Here is a 19,020-nt window from a genome sequence, read left to right on the forward strand (position 1 = left end):
TTTACTATACTCGAGACTACGTTTTATTTTCACGTTAAAATATATTTCATTTCTCGTAAGGAATAATTTTGTCCTTTCGGAGGAGTCAATTGGAGCACCACTATGCGCGCCAGTCGAGCCGGCTGGCCAAGAACGATTCATCGTTTCATTGTTCTTTCATCGGCGATTGTCGGTCTTAAAGACGAGCGGCCGACGCGTGTTCCGTTCCCGATTTCACATTATGCAAGAAAGTTAGTGCCAGCGCACACGTATGATGTCTCACTTCCTGTCTCGCGAGCACCTGCCGTGAAATCACGGATCACGGTCGCGCGGTGTGAAATCGCGACTGTTCGTTCCAACTTGCTCTCCTTTTCGCACGAGATTTCAGCCGCCTCTCTTCAACTCGTCCTATACGTATTCTTACGTAGCTCACAGTTAATCTAGATTTTCGCGTTGTCGCGCGTCGGTAAAAATTTTCTTTTCGCCGACAGTAGTTACGAAGCACGGTGTAAAAAAAGAGTGTTGGAAATAATAAATGACACGTTTGACATTTGTTACGAATTGTGAATAGTCAAGTTTCCTCTCCTTTTCGTTTCTTCTCTCTCTACATATCTTTACATAAAAGCTAATGGAAGATATATTTTCGTTTAAAAATTTATTTAGAAAAATAAATTTGTTTATCTCTTTATGTAGGAATAATGGAAGATAAAGCACGGAGATGTGTATTTTGAATTGATAGTGAGAAGCGGTCGTTCCGAAAGCTTTCCCTGCCGTTACTAACGTGCGGTAAATCTTAACGCTCGCTCTTATCGTATCGTAAATATACCGCGGAACGGCCGGACATCGGTCAGGGGCGACGTATTATCGTGCAAGGATCGACCTGTACACGCCGGTATGCAAGCAGTGCGCCTTGGCGCATCTGCGCCGAGTCGGGCCAGGCCGAAAAAGGCGAGCGTGTGCGCGCTCGGGTTCTCGCAGGTTTTACAGGTAACACCGGGTTAAAAGGAGGGTGCGTATCGGGACGAGATAGCGATCGGTAGCGGCGGTAGCCAGGACCGACCGGCTGGCCGAGATAAGGATCGAATTAAACGAGGGCAACCCCTTTCGCTTGGCGCCCGCGTCCGCCTTTCCTAGCCACCTTGCGCCGGATTCTCGTACGCGTTGCGTGCGCGTGTGCGCGCGTTCCTCTTCGTCGCACCCTACGGTCCACCTTACGGCGCACACACAACGATATATCGCCATCTGTACCTCATTAGCTTAAGCGGTACAAACAGCCTGTGGTCTCTCACCTCGCACGGCTGCGCCAAGCCGCCCGGGGCGTCTCCGAGTCGACTCGCTTCCTCGAGTCGACTCGAGTCGAGTCGAGTCGAATCGACTCGCACCCGCACTCACCGCCCGATCGCCATTATACGGACTATTACGTTGCCTCTAGAGTGGAAAGCCGTCGGGTATCCGGAAGCACGCCAGAGACTTACGATTTTTGACGTCGCAACCGCGCGTACTGATGAGGAGAAATTCTCCCGTAGTAGAATGTAGTTGTAGAATGTTATCAGCCTTTCAAGCACGGGATTACTTGGGATGAATTCCCAGTAGCCTCGTTATCTCGATGATGGATCGTAGTTAAACAAGCTGAGAGCGCGGCCTGTGTATTTCGCGAGGAACGCGAGTAGTTGGAAATTAGAAGAGAATTTTGTAGAATGCAAATGTGTTAAATTCTCTCAACACATTTAAACTCTGAAAAAGAGAACACTAAAACGCGCGGAATATTATTTTTATTCATTGCGATATTTTTTTAGGAACTAGCCCCTTTATACAGTTACAAATGTATTATAGACTTGAATATTTCTCTCTTACTGTTACAATTTTTTTTTTTACGATCATTCACCCGATGTTTCTTGTCATTGATGGTCCCACGTCTCACCTAGCCACCCGTAAACACGAATTCCACGCGATAGTCGCGGTGAACACCGGAGACGAATAATTCTTCCAGCGATTATCCTCGGAAAATACGAGTCACGGACAGGTCGCGAGTATCCGAAACATGTTTTAGGAATCGACCTTTTAACGCGGCTGCCGTGCGCGGTCGCCACCCACGCCGACAGGAATACGGATAGGCGCAGGTAATACATGGTATACGGAGCCACGACAATGGCCGTGTTGCACAATGAGAAGAAGACGAAGGGAAGCAGCACATTGAAAGGCAAATGAGGCCCCTGCGCGGGGCCGGTGCTCCTCTTCTTCTTCTTCTTCTTCTTCTTCTTCTTCCTCGCTTTCGGTACGTCATCTCCTTTCTATTGCGCACCCACATCCGCTGCTGCCTTTTCAAGTAGCACCCCAAAACACACCTTACGCAAATTAATGTCGCATGTTAACCAGGCCCGCCACGAATGACCGAGACGACACAGAGCTTGAGGACAGTCGGCTCTCGTCATCGTCGTCTTTAATAATGATTCATCGCCATACGGCGCGACTAATTGTTTACCGGTCGTTCACAATGCCAGCCAGCCAGCGAACGCTTCTGGCGACGTCGCGCCTACACCATACATATGCATTTGTGTACCTTTTTTTTTTCAGTCCAGCCGTGTTTTTCACCTCGTTTATAATTTTGCTCGTTCCACGTTGCTCGCCTTCTGTCTTTACGTCGCTCGTTCGCGTTACCCTTGTCATTCGAGTATATCGTTAATTATGGTTCCCGATTCATGCGTCCGGTTTATTCGTTTCCGTAATACTTCACGTAAGCCGATTTTACATAATTACATTCGTACTCCTTCTTAGATTATCTTTCTCTATAGCCACGAAACATTAATAGGTTTTTCCGCATCTAGATACAATTTTAGGAAAGCAAGAAACTTTACTTACACATTTTTATAATTTTTATTTCGGCGTATGAAACAATTTCTTTTTTTTTTTTTTTATGCGAAAGTAATCTTTTCGCATTTTTCACAAGTAAAAGTTGTTACATATTAAAAGCTTTTATTAATGTTTACACTATCGCAGATGTATTATAAATGTCGTGAAAAAAAAAAAAAAAAAAAAAAATCATGCTAGATTTCATTGAACGATGTCCTTAACATACTTTATACGCGCAGGTGGCTCAGGCACGATACGATCTCCAAATTAATAATTCAACGATTAATAATTCAACCGACCTAATAACTTTAATCGAGCTGATTATTCGCGAGGCGTGCACGGGGTCTAAGCACGCGGCGCGGCGTTGCGATTCTCGCGTGCAAGTTTAGATAGCATCCCAGTATATAGAAATATTAAATGCAAGGTGTTAATAAGTTAATGATAATTCGAAGAATATATGAAGCAGGGTGAAATTGTATCACTGCGTTTCCGAGATCGTATAGAAACAACCACCATCTCGCGTGGTGAATGTGAAATTCAATTGAATTTTACGCGCTCTCGTCTGTGCTCTTTATCAATATAATGTTCAGACTGAATTAATGTTTTCATTATAAATATCTTTGAATCGAGTATATTTTAATGTTGAATTTTTATATGTAAATTGTATAATGTATGAAAAAAAAAAAAATGATATATCTAGAAACTTGTATCTGCGGTAGATACATGAATCTGCGAATGTCGTTTACTGGCTGTTGATCTGTATTTTAAACACTCCGGAGGAGAAATATACTTTTAATTTGCATAATTATAAAAATGAAAATAACTCTATATGGCGTTTATGAATTGGCTGTTTAAAACTTGGAAATTAAAAAATATTTAAAACAGAGTTTCTCTCTCTTTTCCTCTTTCTCTCTGCTATTATAAATATATAAAATCTCTGTAATTCAATATTGTACAGTAATAACGTAGTGTATACGTATATATTCACGTATTTATATATTTAATAATATCTAAACTTGGACACACAAACAAACACACACACACACACACACACACACACACACACACACACATGAAAAACAATATGTCTACATAAAACAGATAAAAAAATACGAATATCATGTACAAGTAATTTTAATAATTCTTATAAATTTTTTGCGCGTCTTCGTCTCCTTTTCTTGTGATCGAAACAGTAATGAATCTGAACAAAGAAACAAAAGAAAGATATGTAAGGATTAATAATTTCAACGAGGCGGAAAACACATTATACGTCTAGATAACTTTTATTAACCAATATAATCATATATATATCGTTACAAATGATGCGGCAATGACGTGCCGATGCAACTCGGGTTACAATGAAACTGGTTTTGTTAACGGTATACAATGAAAATAGGAATTGATGCGAATGAGCGAATTTACGAAAATTTACAGACGTTATTCGTCGCTATTCGACATTCGAAGAACTGCTTACACCACAACATGTAATTTATACTTTTTTTTTCTTTTTTTTCTTTTTTTTTCTTCTGTGTCCTGCCTGCCATTATCGCCCGCTCCGATGAAACGTTAACTTCTTCCGTTCTATGCCTGCCATTGTCCTCGCTTCCTCCTTCGATATAGTGTATCTCTGGTAAATCCGTGAGTGATGTCATTTGTGCGCGCGCATATGTATATGTACGTATGTATGTATGTATGTATGTGAGTTGCGTATAACTGTGTGTATTACGTGTACAAACTGTAATTATACTCGAAGACATCGAAAACTCACTACATTATGTTAAATAATAATGTGTCGCGGATTTGCTTCCGGCGCGCATACATATGCAAATTCTTCCTGTCTTCTTTTTCCGTTTATTTCTTGCGGATTCGTGACTTAGAGCTTATATATGAAATGAAGTTAGATGCTGTTATTGCTATAAAAGAAAATTCCATTACTTAAACATCTCCGCTACACTATATTCTTATGATTAAACTATTTATTTAAGTAGATAGTATCGATCAATTATATATTCGCGCACACATAAAATATGTAAGTACTATTTACGTAAATGAAAATTTATATAATGGCATTTGCGTTTTAAACTTGCACGAATAATTCTATCGATCCGGAGAAAAAATAAAATTAAAAAAAAAAAAAAATATCAATGCAATCATTTGCAATTGAGATCTCAGTTCTCGCATACGATTCTCTGGCCTTGTCGCAAATCCGCGACTCACTAGTTAGGCTTACGGCTACTATCGAGATATTGATGCACATATACAAGAATCGTGGTTTTTTTTTTCTCCTTACAACACGGGTATAGAGTATACAAAGACGTTGTTTGCCGAAGAAAAACGGTTCGCATTGTATCATTCTTTTTCCTTCTGTTTATCTCTTTCTCTCTCTCTCTCGTTCGCGTTTTCTCTTGTCTCAATCTCATATCACGCACACGTATATCGAGGGCTAACGCATTCGCATTCGTTAAGGAAGGGCCTCGGCTTCAATATATCTTTCTTCTTTATAGATTTTTCGTTTATGGGAAATTGATAAAGGGTTATTGGTTCTCTTTCTGCGTATGTTATCTTTCCTCCTTTCCTCCCCGAATCCCTTCAATTATTCGTTTCGGCTTTGTTGGTCCGGTGTGGCAGTGCCTGGTTAATTAATTTAATTCTCGCAATCATCTCTCTCGCTATGTTGTCATCTTGTGACTTTATCCCTTCTATCGTATGATCGCGACCAAACTTGTGTCACAGAGTGTCGATGAAAAGATTTATGCAAGAAAAATTCTTTTCTCTTACAGTTTCGTGATGAGATATTTTATATTTTTGCAATTAACAATTTTTCGATCTTTAAAACGACAATATTAACTTATTATTCTCACGCGTATAAGCTCATTCACCCATGCTCTCTTTTCACTGATTAAATCTGCAATGATTATAAAATGCATCAAATTGCTGTTTTGATTTTATTGAAGTTTGTAAGAGCATAGTAATATCTCCTTATATTGATATATATATATAAAGTATATATTATAAATTATATTATAATTATAGGAAAATCAGCTTATATATCTGTAGCATAAAATAACAATCGCGTGAGAAACTAAAAATCTATCTGAGCGCAAATATCTGCATCACTATTTGGGCAATAAAGTCAATCGTTTCACAGACACTTTGCTGGATAATTATTTACTGACAAAGAATGACTATTATTTATTATTTACATATCGCGCATTCCTCCACACAGTTACGCGCATAAAATTAATACAAGTTTTCATTATATATATATATATATATATATATATATATATATATATATATATATATCATGTTTATTTTTTAATAATGTCATCCTTGGATTATAATTATGTATAATTGATCGTTAACGGCTGCTTTTTAATAAGCTTCCGGTGTAACAATATTCCTCTTAACGCACGCACGCGCGCGCGTTACTTATTATATATATATATATATATATATATATTATGTCTAATAATTAAAATATTTAGACTCGAAAGCTAAATACGTCGACTGGTGTATAATTAGGACTTCCGTCAGGGGATTCCGAGTATACCTTGTATATTATTGTATTCTGTTTATGTGAAAAAATTTTATTCGATAAAATTTGTGTTTTAATAAATTTTATTGAATAAAACTTAAAAAATGTGAGTTTTCTTTTTAGGAGACGAGAGTATTTTCACAAGGTTCATAGATGAATTCACAAAGTATAGTCTCTATACGACAAACGTTTTCTTTTCAACGATCTACATACGATATCAATAGCGAAGTAAATGCGAAGGATCGATATCTCTTCGAGATAGGCTTAAATACTAATCAATAATGATCATAATGATTACCTCTTATATTTCGTGAAGTAGTGTGCGAGCTCCTCTATTCGCGTATATCGAATTATTCCTTATTTTTTCCTTGCCCTACCCTCATATTCTCTCTCTTAACTCTTTCAGGGGCCGAGAAAGCGTATTTTGTGCAGGACCTCCGAAAGAGAGAGAAGCTACTATTAGAGCGAAACTTAGGCACTGTAGTTCACAAATTAAACCACATCGCACCAACATAGAAAACGCACAAAAGAGTCGTGGCACCTAATACATTACACTGTGACTTATACATATTCGCGTGAAGTACATACATAAGCTGCGCCATCGCCCCTCAAAGAATTAAGCCATTCGCAACGGAAAGCCTTGACGTTCGCGAACATCGTATCGTATGTGCCAGAATATAATTGAAAGGATAAACACGTACGAATCGCTTTCCGCTGTGAATAAGCCTTTTTGCCGCGAAATCGCATTCTTAACTCCCCTTTCATTACCTTACGTACGTCTTACATTAGTCACATAATCTGCATCATAGCGCGTAATTTCCTCCTCGAAAACTCCTCGAGTATATGCCATTCGGAATACTTGGCAAGTCCAAAACGAAATATCCGCTATATAATACAATCGCTCGTCTTGGCTTCGAATACGCCGGTCTTTCCTTCTTCATTGATCCTCCGTTCAATATTATATGTTGAATGTGTGTGCCACTTCGTGCCAATTGTTTGCGATGAAGACACGACGAAGATACAGCGATGTCGTTGGCGCGTTCATTCGAAGATCGCGATTGTTGAAAAAGTATATCGATAAAAGGATTCGAAAAGTTTCAGAAACAATTTTGTACTCTGCAGCACGCAACGAGAAACAATGATAATGATCTTTCGAATGCGTGTCCCTTATGGAGGGACGGATCTCTCGTTAATCGCGCGCTCGTCAAACGCGAGAAAGCACTCGCGTTTCGGGTAAAGTGACTCGAGAGAATAAAGGGATCCGTCGTGGGATTAAAATGTCGCGTAATTTCTTTCGGTTAAGCAAACACAGCACTGTGAAATTATCCTATTCTATGTAAAATCTCTCAAGATTTCTTCAGTTAGACTTTGACCACGAAGGATGCCACCGCCACGCGGTTGATTCATAGTTTATCGAATAGCTCAAGTTTCCCGTTCGCTAATTTTATGATCGTGTGAAATTATTTCGATGAAGTACAAAAATGAATTTGTTCTCTTCGATAGTCAGCCAATCGATTTAATACGATCTTATAATTTCGAATTAATTAATATCTTGTAAGATAAATATCAGAGAATGTTAACTAAATATTGTAAACTTAAAAGCTAATTTCATCCGCTAATTATTAAGATTTATAAAAATATGAAATATTTAGTTACAAACATTGCGTTAACGCACGAATAGAAAGAGATTCATCGTCACAATACCGACTCAAGTTTTCACAAACGCATATATCACAGCGATCCGATATATCTTTGTAATGAATGAATGAAATAAGAAAATTGCCGGCCAATTATCGGAATAATCTAAATTCTCGCGAGCATGAACTGAATTGTCTATAGTATTGATGCGCGATAGAGCGAAGATATGCTTGAATACATACAATACATATAATACATATAAAAGTAGAAAATTTGGTGGCAGTATAGAGATTGTGTAAGGTGAGAAACGCGGTGAAAGGGAAATGCAATTGTATTTCGTGAAATGCTAATATTTTTGTTGTTTTGTGCTTCGTTTGCGCCGAAATCGGCAAAAGCCTATCTGATCAACAAGATCATTGACACGATCGTCGATCGTCCAGATCCTCTCCTCGTCGTCTCTACTGATGCTAAGATAACATAAAAAAAAAAAGAAATATAACTTGTACACAAAACAGAAGATAAAGGAACAGTTTACGGTTCGACACGATCATATCTGGCTCCACTTTACACGAAAACTCCTCTTTGAGGATATCAGATCGACTTTGAACGTATCACTGAAGTGTCTCTTCAGATGTCTCTCTCTCTCTCTCTCTCTCTATCTTTGTCGATAAAGATATTTTCAACGAGATAAATCTCTCCAACTTGAATTCATGGAATTTTCAACAATTATCAACGATTTGGATATCATCCGAAGGTCTCTTCGTGCAACGGACACGTTAAACACGCTATATGTTTGATTATTCCGGCTGATCCATCATTTTTCAGTTTTACCGCCGACTTCCTCAACCAATCTTCTTCTCTCCCTTTTCAAGCTTTTGCCTTTCTTTGAGATCCGAAATCGATGTATGTGATTGAGGTCGTCGAGCATCCTGACCAGCTTGCGCTCGCTCTTTTGTTCCTACTGACGACCACTCCGGACGATTGACCATAACGGGATTTCCCGCTCGTCTACTCCAGACGCGCCTTGTAGCTGGTCTTCCAAATCTCGGCGAGCGTCACGGCACTATGGAATCTGTGGAAGATGCACAGTGGCAGGGTGACCCTTTGCACGATGGCCCAAGCCAGGAATCCGTAGAAATCGAGCTGCACCGGGTTGGCGATGACTTTCTGAGCCTCAAACGTGTAGATCACCCACATAGTTACATTGCAGATCAGCAGGAAAGTGACAACCTGCCTGCCGGGCTTGCTGCGATCGTGCTCGGGCAAGTGAACCCGCCTGCGCGATACATCGGCGATAAATAGCATCTGGAGGACCACCTGGGCGACTGAAAGCAATCCAGTCACCATCACTAGCAAATTCGGTTCGTGCGTAAAGGCCGCCAGGGAGCCGGCAATCACGCTGAAGACGGCGTAGATGAAGAGACCGAAGGCCGAGACGCGCAGGAGGATATCGTTAAGATCGCTCTGCTCCTCGGCTTTGAACTTGAGACTCTGCACGCGGATGAAGCCGATAATTATAGCAATGATAGATAACGCCATTAATACGCAGTGAGACACGTCGGCGAGATAGATCGCGAGCAAACCCAGCTCCGGATGATGAATCAGTACGAAGAAGAGAATCAGGCATATCAAGGAACCAACCAGAAGAAGCAGTCCAAAGAAGAGACCTTTGCTCGCTCCCACGCAATCGACTCTGGTGTGACCTGATAATACTTTATGTTAAAACTCGATTCTTAAATAGATAGAAGATAAATTCATATTTTTTACATTATTTCGGAAATAGAAGAATTCTTTGCACGTATGATCCAATATATTCAAAATTAACATAATGAAAATATAATAAAGGAAATGCAACAATACCTGCATGAGCAAGAGCGACGGCTCTTCGAGAGAGCATGGCCTCCAGGCGACGTTCAAGATCCGCTTCGGTTTGATGAGGCCAACGCGGATGCCGACCGATATGCTTCCACATGACATAAATCACCGCCGCTCCGATCAAACTGTATTCGATTATAAATGGGAATAAGTACGGTGCTGCGTCCTGAACGATGCTTCCCATGATATTGACGCGGCCACATGAATTGGACACCGTTCCGTCTTCTGTCAAAGCCTCCGCGTAGATACCTAAATTCGGGCTCCAGTATTCGCTATTGTTCGTCAAGTTGCTCACATCGAAGATCTGCGGTACCTAAAAAAGGCGGGCGGATTTAATCACTATGTAAACGGTATTCATTCTTTCAAAGACACGATGAAACACGATTCTAACCTGATTATCCATATCGCCTTGCGGCACATTCATGAATTCCATAATCTGAGACCATAATGTGGTAGTGGACGGTGTGGTGGTGCTGGTGGTGCTCGTTGTAGTTGGAATAGTAGTGATCCTCTCGGTGGTCGTTGTGGAGGTAGTGGTGGAAGTGCTAGTAGTTGACGGTGTGAACGTGGTCAGGATTGTCGACAGGGTCGTTGCCGCGCTAGTGGTCAGATTAGGCAACATCGTGGTAGTCGACGGTGTCGTTGTTGACGGAATCGTCCAAGTGCTCGAGGACATGCTGGTCGGCGTTGTAAACGCGTCCGCGATCGATCTTGCCGTTGTCGTCATCACGCGGCCCAGAGCGGCCACGGTCGTGCCGGTCGTGACAGTCGGCGCAATGGTCGTCGATCTCGTAGAGGCCACGAGAGGAGCTTCTCGTAATTGCGCCATGTCACGCGGCTCCGTACCCAGTATCGCTCCGGCGTTTCGCATCGAGTGCTGCTTAATGCTCTCTGCAAGTGTCGGCGTGTTATTGGCATGTCGACGCCAAGTTATCGCCGACAAGTGCTTAAATCGTGCGACTTCAATCGACAAAGTCTGCAAATAGATTGCTTACCGAGAATCCCCGCTTGAACCTGGCCTAGTTTTTTATGATACTGAGTGATCTCCTTGAGACTCTCCAGAACTAGCGTGCGTATCCATACGCAGAGATTCGTCGCGACCACGTGCATGAGACCGAAACGAGCGATGACTTTGAAGCGATGAATGTTCAACTGCGAAGAGAGATAGAATATCGTAATGGCACATTGCGCTCTTCTTATTTCTTCTTTCTATTCATCTATTTTTTTCTTTTTTTTTTTTTTATTTCGAATTGCAAATACGTACCCGGGAATTCATGAAGATAAAATACATTTGCATAAAGGTGAAGATCATTTGCAATACGGGATTAACGCCTTGTAATATCTGATAGCAAGGCGATGTGGGTGGTACTTCGAAAAATGCGCCGAATTCCAAACCGTTGTATACCATAGTACCCAGTCCGAAAGCTGACAAATTACATAGAACGTTTAATTTATCGATATTATTCGCATGGTTTTTTTTAGGAACAATTTTTTAGTATCAGCAAAAATTTCAGACTTACCTATCGCGCCAATTCTTAGGAAGAAACTTCCATGACTATGGTCGTTTTGCGTGGTTTTTCGTTTTCGCAAGACTCGCGTAGCTACACCAGCTTCAACATCAGTTGCATCCTATGAAAAACGATATATAATAAGATATACTTAACCGCAAAAATCTGATTTTTAACTCGGAATTTAATTGATTTTTTTAAATTAATATGCGCACACAAAATGCTTATAAAAATATGATGTATAGCGTGAAAATAATTGAGTTTAAATATCTTTTTTTTTTTTTTTTAAATTAATTCCTATAAGCAGATTAGATTTTTTTATACGATCTAAAGAAATTTATGTCTTCGCTCTCGAAATGTTATAGATCCCAAAATACGATTGACAGCAATGATTGCGTCAGCGTCAAGAGTATCCGCATAATTTAAGTGCCACGCGCTAACTGAAATACATTTCATGGGTAACATGCCATTGTCGTAACCGTGAAACTCGCTCGAGAAACGAAATTAGTAACCTGTTGCGGTGCGTCACGATTCTGGTGAAAACTTTACGTTAGATAAACCGCTATAAATAATATTGCAACTTTTTTTTTTCAGAGAATTACATGTCGATAAATTTGTTTAAAAAATTTCACTAAATTTTAGAAGGCTATACAAAAACTATTTAAATAAATAATGCATAATAGATCGGATATTATAGGATATTTTAAATAAACGAAATATATAATATTAATCATTAATTGAAATTGTTAATTGGGCAGGTCGATCTGGCTCATTTAGTTGCTAATATTTTTAGAAAAGCTAAAATTTTCAGAAAAACCTGTGTCTCCTTTTTGCTCTTCGGCTGTTTTTGATCCTTATCTTTCTTGTCTTTCTTCTTATTCTTGTCCTTAGCTTCCTTAGAGGTCCAGCCAGTTTTAGGTGGCCTTGGTGGCGGTGGCGGTGTATCACTTCCTCTTGCACAACAGGCGCTCTCTTGAAGGAGGAAGCAGAAGACGTACAACAGAAACAGGATACTCATGCCATAAAGATACGTGAAGAATCCCTCGTAATAGTAGAGCGGTAGTTTGTGCGTCACCACTTCGCTTATCACGTAAGTGATGCACACGACTACGAGCAGTTTCGCATAGATGAAGCTCATGATGATGAAGAGTGATGTTCTGAAATGAAAAATTTGCCTGTAACTTCTCTCGAACTTATTGTTAGAAAAAAAAGAAAAAAATGATGGCCATCATTTCGTAATAATACGAAATATAACACGTGATTCAGTGTGTGTGTGTGTGTGAATTAAAAATCAGTTGCATCAATAAACAATAGTTTCATTTAATAATCTCGTCGTGTTTGTTGTAATAAATAATGATCTAACCCTTTTCTTTGAATAATTTGCACCCTGCTACTCCGTCGTGGCAGTATATCCTTTCTGCTGACATTATTGTCGATGAATGGTACCACTTCGATTTCCATGATGATCGTTGCAAAATAAATTTGCACGCGACGAGAAATAATGTACTTTAAATTATTATTTTTTTAAACAGATGCTCTCTACTTTCTTTACGCAGAAACTTCTAGTCTTGTATCTTGCACGATCACTGTTTTAAATTTCATTATTATGAATGTTATATTATATATATATATATTCAATTGTTTATTAATTTATTAATTGCTTGTTAAAGAAACTTCTTACTAAATGTTTTACATGTCGTCTATACCGTGTCCTACTTGGATTAATAACGAGCGTCGACTGTTGCGCCCGTGATTGCGCAAGTCGATTCACACGAGTGTGCTATTTCTGTTTTCGCTTTTCAACTATACGATGACGTCCCGACTCATCGAATTTTCATTGTTTTCACCGAATATAACTGTGTGTGTCCTCGATATTCTATTTAACCTAGCTATTAAAAATTCAATTTTTATTATTATTATTAATAACAGATAGTTTATTATAAGAGAATCATTAATGAAAATATAATAATTGAACAACCGAGCTATTAAATATTTTATTTTAATTCTATTACGTTTTAGCGATTAATAGTGATTAATTAATTATATATCCCGAAAAAGTTACACAAGTGTCACCAAATCGTAATGTATTCTTCATAGAAACCGATACGCACAAGTTCACTCGATAACATTGAATTACTGATTAATAAAAAATATATGCAAAACGCATATATATATATATATATATATATATATATATATAATGCCAGAATTAAATTAATTTAATAAATCATGAATATATTTCTTAGAAAAATATTCAACGATAATTCACGAATAAATTAGTATAGCAATTAATTTCGATTGTGCACCGCTTGATCTTGGAACAAACGATTATTCCGAATGCGACAACGGGGTCGGTCTTCGATAACAGTTGACCTGGTGCATTCGCTTTTAATCGACGAGCATGACTGCCGCTCGAACATCCCGGACGCACTTAAACGCCCGTCTCATCCTCGTTACGCTCTTTTTCTCGCTTAAAGGTTAGACGTCGCAATCGATGGTCTATATATAATGCCGATCGCAAAGCCGGTGCGCGATCTCACCAAGAATCAATCGCGCGGGAAATGAGGCTTTTCCACGGGAAAACGAGGCCGCGCGCACGCAGAGGAGACGACGATTCCTCTCCGCTTCGCTTCGCGAGATGCAACGACGCCCGCGCGTTTCGCGACAACACGTATGCATTACGTCTACGTCGAGAAAGGGCTTAACCGCCCTTTGTCATCGTGGCATTTCAGGGGTTGGGGTGCAGACTTTATTGTGCCCCATACGTAGTCTGTACGCTCGTGCCAGGGATTTTTTTTTTTCTTTCCCGGATGCATGAGATAGGTGAGATGCGTGCGTGTTCGAGTAGAGGCGGTGATATTTTCACGAGTCTTCTCACGAGAGTTCGCGGATTGTCGCTTTTTTTATTTAAAACTGCTCGCTTCTGAAGCGTTTTACTTTCTCGTGTTTTAATTTATTTTATGATATCAAAAGGAGATCTGCGTCGGGGATACTTTTCTAATTATAGCCGTTTCAGTTAATCGACGATTTTATTTATCGAAAATATCGTGCGAAAGATCGTCATTTCAAGATTGCATCGTTTCTTTTATTATTGCATATTTTTGTAGCTAAACTGCCTCCGAATTAAAATTGTTAATTTTTGTCGGAGAAAAATTAAATACACATTTATAAAATTAATCAAGAAAACTGTGGAAGAAAAGACATCTGATATTTTGATACGATTTATACAAGGTGACTTATTTTAATTTACTCATTCAAATATTTTAAAACCTGTAAAAGTTTTAGAAGGAAACTTTTTCGATAAAAGTTATCTCGAGAGCTTTTCAAAACACTATAATAAAATATTTTTTCATTAAGTATTTTTCAAGTTATTTTATATCTTTTGTGCAAAAGATTGTGGAAAACAACTTTTGTGCAAAAAGTTTTCTTCTAAAACTTACAGATATTTGAATGGGTAAATTAAAATAAGCCACCCCGTATACATTGTCGCTTATTTTATCGGCGCGCAAAATATTAGACAAGCGAGCGTATTAATTACATTCACGCGTTGATATTAATTAGCTGAGGAGTCGTATAACTAAGCCATTCCTAATTGCATTGATCGGGCAGATCGCGGCTATTGTTCGCCACAATTGGGTTGACAGGCGGAACGTTTCAATGACAATGGACGAGTTTCTCGCTCTGGGTATTGCTCAGTATCTCAATCTATTTGCTTCATTACGCGAACTCTTGATACCGAATCACCATAGAACGGTACGACTCTGGGAAATTAATATTTCCCCGCAAGTTCGGAAAATTTATGTTACTACATTTATATCTATTTGAAATTAAAAGCAACGTGAAAAGATTATTATTATATACGCGATTTTCGCTTCCTCACGGAGGAAGCTTTGTTTTCGCAACAACATTTTTTTTTCGAGTTTTCTATGTTCCAAAACGTCGAAAAATTATATTCCTTAAAAATGTCTGTATGTATGTATGTATGTGCGTATGTGTGTATGTACGCAGTATATTGTACAACCTCTAACTTCCGCAATTTTTGAGATATCGGGTTAAATTTATTTTTTTTATATGGATAGAGTATCATTCGCGAGGATGGTTGGTATTGAATTTGATGAGAATCGATGAAAAGCTTAATTTTTTATAAAATTTTTAATTCTTTGAGAAATGTCTGTATACATTGTAATTTTCGCAATTTTCGAGATATCAGGTTAAAATTTTTTTCACATGAATAAAGTATTATTAAAGGATGGCTGCTACGGAATTCGGTGAGTATCGGTTGAAAGGGTTTATTTTTTATAAAATTTTGAATTTTTTGAGAAATGTCTGTACACGCTGTGACTTTCGGAAAATTTGACATATCGGATTAAATTTTTTTACACGAATAGAGTATTATTAAAGGATAGTTGGTAATGAATTCGGTGAGTATCGGTGAAAGGGTTAATTTTATATAAAATTTTGAATTTTTTGAAAAATGTCTGTACACGCTGTGACTCTCGGAAGATTTGAGATATCGAATTAAATTTTTTTACATGTATAATCTATAACGATTATATAAAAATAAAAAAAGTGTGTAAATTAGAAAATAGCATATTGCTTCTTCATCTTTTTATTTCGTTCGCAAAGCTTCCTCTATGAGGAAGCAAAAATTAAAAAAAAAACCGCATGCTTAAAGCAGCTTAAGCTTTGTAAGATAAAATGATGAGGAAGCAATGTGCAAGTTTCTAATTTGCACAACTCTACTCGTTTTTATCCTTACGTTTTAGTTTTCGCGATTATAGATTTTGCATGCGCGCGAGATTGGAGATAAATTAACGGATAGCTGATGCTTTAAAAATGGAAGAAAATATCGAGAAAAAGCAATCTTATTTTCCTGTGTGGGAGAAGAATGACGTTTCTTACAGTCTTCTTCCAATTGCGAGAAAATGGTAATAGTAGCGCGGACGCGTAAAACGGTCCAGACTGGTCGATATCTCGAAGTACCTACTTTCGGTGCTCCTCCCTGTTTCCTCGGCCTCTTATAGGCTTAACCTCGTCTCATCCGCTTCCAAGACTCTATCATTTCTCAAATCCTTTCAAACGGAACTTTACTCGAGAATTAAGCTGTCCGCGTGCATTCGAGTCGAGCTTAAAAGTCGCGCTCGTTTAAATCGTTGTCATCCAACATCACTGTATATCGTGCACTACAGAATTACGGGGTCAATTAGGAAGCATTGAAAAAGTTGTTCCAGCAATTTAAATACGTAATTTATCTCAATACGCAACACATTTTACCTCCATACTTTATACGTAATCTTTATACTTTTTACGATAAGCTCGATAGTTGGATCTTCAGTCATTTACATTCTTTACTTTGCCTGTGACAACAAACGAGAGAAACCGTCCGTAGTAATTTTATAATTGGCTATAACCGGATTTGCATCGATTCTCCTTGATTGCCACGAATTGCCATACCGTACCATCGGTTGAATTATTTTCGCACTGAAAAATCAATCTCGAACAATTCTAGTTATTATAATCATTTAATGAATTTTTTCAATTCTTTCACAAAAATTAGTTATTTGTATTTTAAATATAATCTCTTATACTACGCGTGCAAGTCGCATTAAGACACCTTTTAATTAGAAATTTGGCAAAATCGGTCTTACGTGACTACACGGCACTATTTCGCAAGACCTATATTAATTACTGGACTTTGATAGAAATTGCGCGTTTACGACAACACGGTCGGAGATGTCAATTTCTGAGTTAATTAAATTTAAGGGAAATTACACTCGCGCGAGAGATTTGTGACAGGCACTGTGTTGTGTGGCGGATGCAACGCGTGGACTGCCGATGGCATTGGCTCGAGACCGTGTTAATGCAATTGCGACTGCGGCTGTGTAATCCGAGATACCTATTGCTTCGTCGCGGGATGCACATATGGCTAAACTTGTCGTCAAATCGATATTTAATCAATTGAAAAGTGGCGCGCGAACTTTAGCGTTCGATTTATCCGCGATTCAATACAGATCTTCTATCTCGCTATCTCTGTGAAATCATCGTCTACGTTGCCTTGATATTCTTTGTAAAGAATATCAAAATAGTATTTGTAAAAATTATTTCATAAGAATCGTAATTTTCGGATTCGTTTACCTTCTATACTTTGAGCGACATTTCTTCAAAGATCGATTAATTGTCATTCGTCCAACGTATACACGTATATTATGCACGTCGTTCATAGACGTGATGCAAGCGTCACGTATTCAAGCTGTGCACGGGTTAACGAACTACGTCGTAAATAGAAATGCAAGCCAAACTCGACTATCTCGTTTCCATTTCGAGCCCCTCTTACTATTTTCTTGCCGGATGTTCGTTTAGAGTAGAGCGAAGGTAACGTGTTACCAACGCTTTCTATCCTCTTGTAAATATTCGAAAGCTATATATATATATATATTATATGTAGGCAGTAGAAATTTTTTATTATGTGCTGGGAAAGATTACTTTTGTATTTTTTCAAAATTTAATATCTTATTGTGTATATCTTTTTTTTTATTTAATACCATGTTGTTTTATTTAGATCGTAAATCGTAGCATTATGCAAATAATCTCTTTTGCATACTTTTACAATCGGTATTTGCATCTTTTCAGTATTCAATTTTTATTTAGTCTCGTAGCGTCATGTTCGTGTTATGACTGTATACGATCCGCTGCCTTTCACGCTTCAGAGACGAATGTTTTCGCGTAGACAGACGCATCAATATTTCTTTATTCATAAAGTTGCAGCATTTGTGCTGTTACACACGCAACACGAATAACCGGAAATTAATACTGGGTACCACCCATCGGGAAACAACTCGTTCTCGAAAATTGTTGGCATCGTGTTTTAAGCATCTAATTAACGACAAAGCGACAAAAAATTATTATTTTCTTCATAAATAATAATAGCTTTAATTTATATTTATATAATATGGCGAAAAGAGATAAATCTTTATGTAATCAATCATTAGTTGATTCTATTCTACAATTAGTAATTTCTTCTTTTAAAACGCAAAATGAAATTCCAGTTTAAATCACTCTCGAATTAATTGACTTTTATTATGCTTTGGCCGATTAGAATCAGCGTCGTGCGTATCGTAAGTCACGCCAGTCCTATGGTAAATTCGCAAACACGTGATTAACGTGTCGTTAAATAATTATACTCCCTTAACGAGTACGCTGCAATTGGCCTAAATAACGTTTATACTTGACCTGGATTTCATTCTTGCGTGAAAAAAAAAAAAACGGTCCGGCGCTCATAATTATGTATTAGCAAAATTATTCAGAACAAGACTACAGTGAATAAAAAAGTATTTGCAACCTGTATACGTCTTCTTTGGATAATTTTGTGTAAGAAAGAAGATGGTGTATTGCTACAAAATGTTTTATTTAATATATCAGTACAAAACGATATATTCGGTTAGAAGTGCTTTGTAGTATAATATGTATAACTCACTTCTGTATAGAATTTATCCCAAAAGAGGATCGGATCGGTGCGAATACTTATTTTACCAACTGTGTGTATACGCATTTAGCGCTCGTGTTTCGCGAGCGTGATATTCAAATGGGGCGGATTCTGAAATTCAGATCCTCTCATTCGTTCGTCTCAACAAT

At 38.3% G+C, this 19,020-nt stretch overlaps 1 protein-coding gene and 1 long non-coding RNA gene across 9 annotated transcripts in view; one reads left to right on the forward strand and one right to left on the reverse strand.

Annotated features, from left to right (window-relative positions):
* Window positions 1-19,020, forward strand: part of LOC138939605 (uncharacterized) — a 93,122-nt gene that overhangs the window by 44,942 nt on the left and 29,160 nt on the right. The window lies entirely within an intron of this gene.
* The window catches only part of Otopla (Otopetrin-like a), a 31,543-nt gene continuing 16,628 nt past the window's right edge, over window positions 4,106-19,020 (reverse strand). For 6 of the 7 annotated variants that reach the window (XM_070307525.1, XM_070307528.1, XM_070307527.1 and 3 more), the window contains 7 exons: window positions 12,206-12,545; window positions 11,401-11,509; window positions 11,145-11,305; window positions 10,876-11,032; window positions 10,272-10,771; window positions 9,866-10,193; window positions 4,106-9,708 (listed from right to left, as the gene is read on the reverse strand). In XM_070307525.1, coding sequence (XP_070163626.1) covers window positions 9,014-9,708; window positions 9,866-10,193; window positions 10,272-10,771; window positions 10,876-11,032; window positions 11,145-11,305; window positions 11,401-11,509; window positions 12,206-12,545 — 2,290 coding nt within the window. In that variant the 3' untranslated portion in view covers window positions 4,106-9,013. Of the gene's footprint in view, window positions 9,709-9,865; window positions 10,194-10,271; window positions 10,772-10,875; window positions 11,033-11,144; window positions 11,306-11,400; window positions 11,510-12,205; window positions 12,546-12,751; window positions 13,278-19,020 lie in introns of those variants that run through there. The other variant, XM_070307531.1, reaches the window with a different exon arrangement.

Source organism: Polyergus mexicanus, unplaced genomic scaffold, assembly GCF_030449975.1.
Source record: "Polyergus mexicanus isolate NDT 795.1 unplaced genomic scaffold, iyPolMexi1.0 SCAF_14, whole genome shotgun sequence".
Lineage (NCBI taxonomy): Eukaryota > Metazoa > Arthropoda > Insecta > Hymenoptera > Formicidae > Polyergus > Polyergus mexicanus.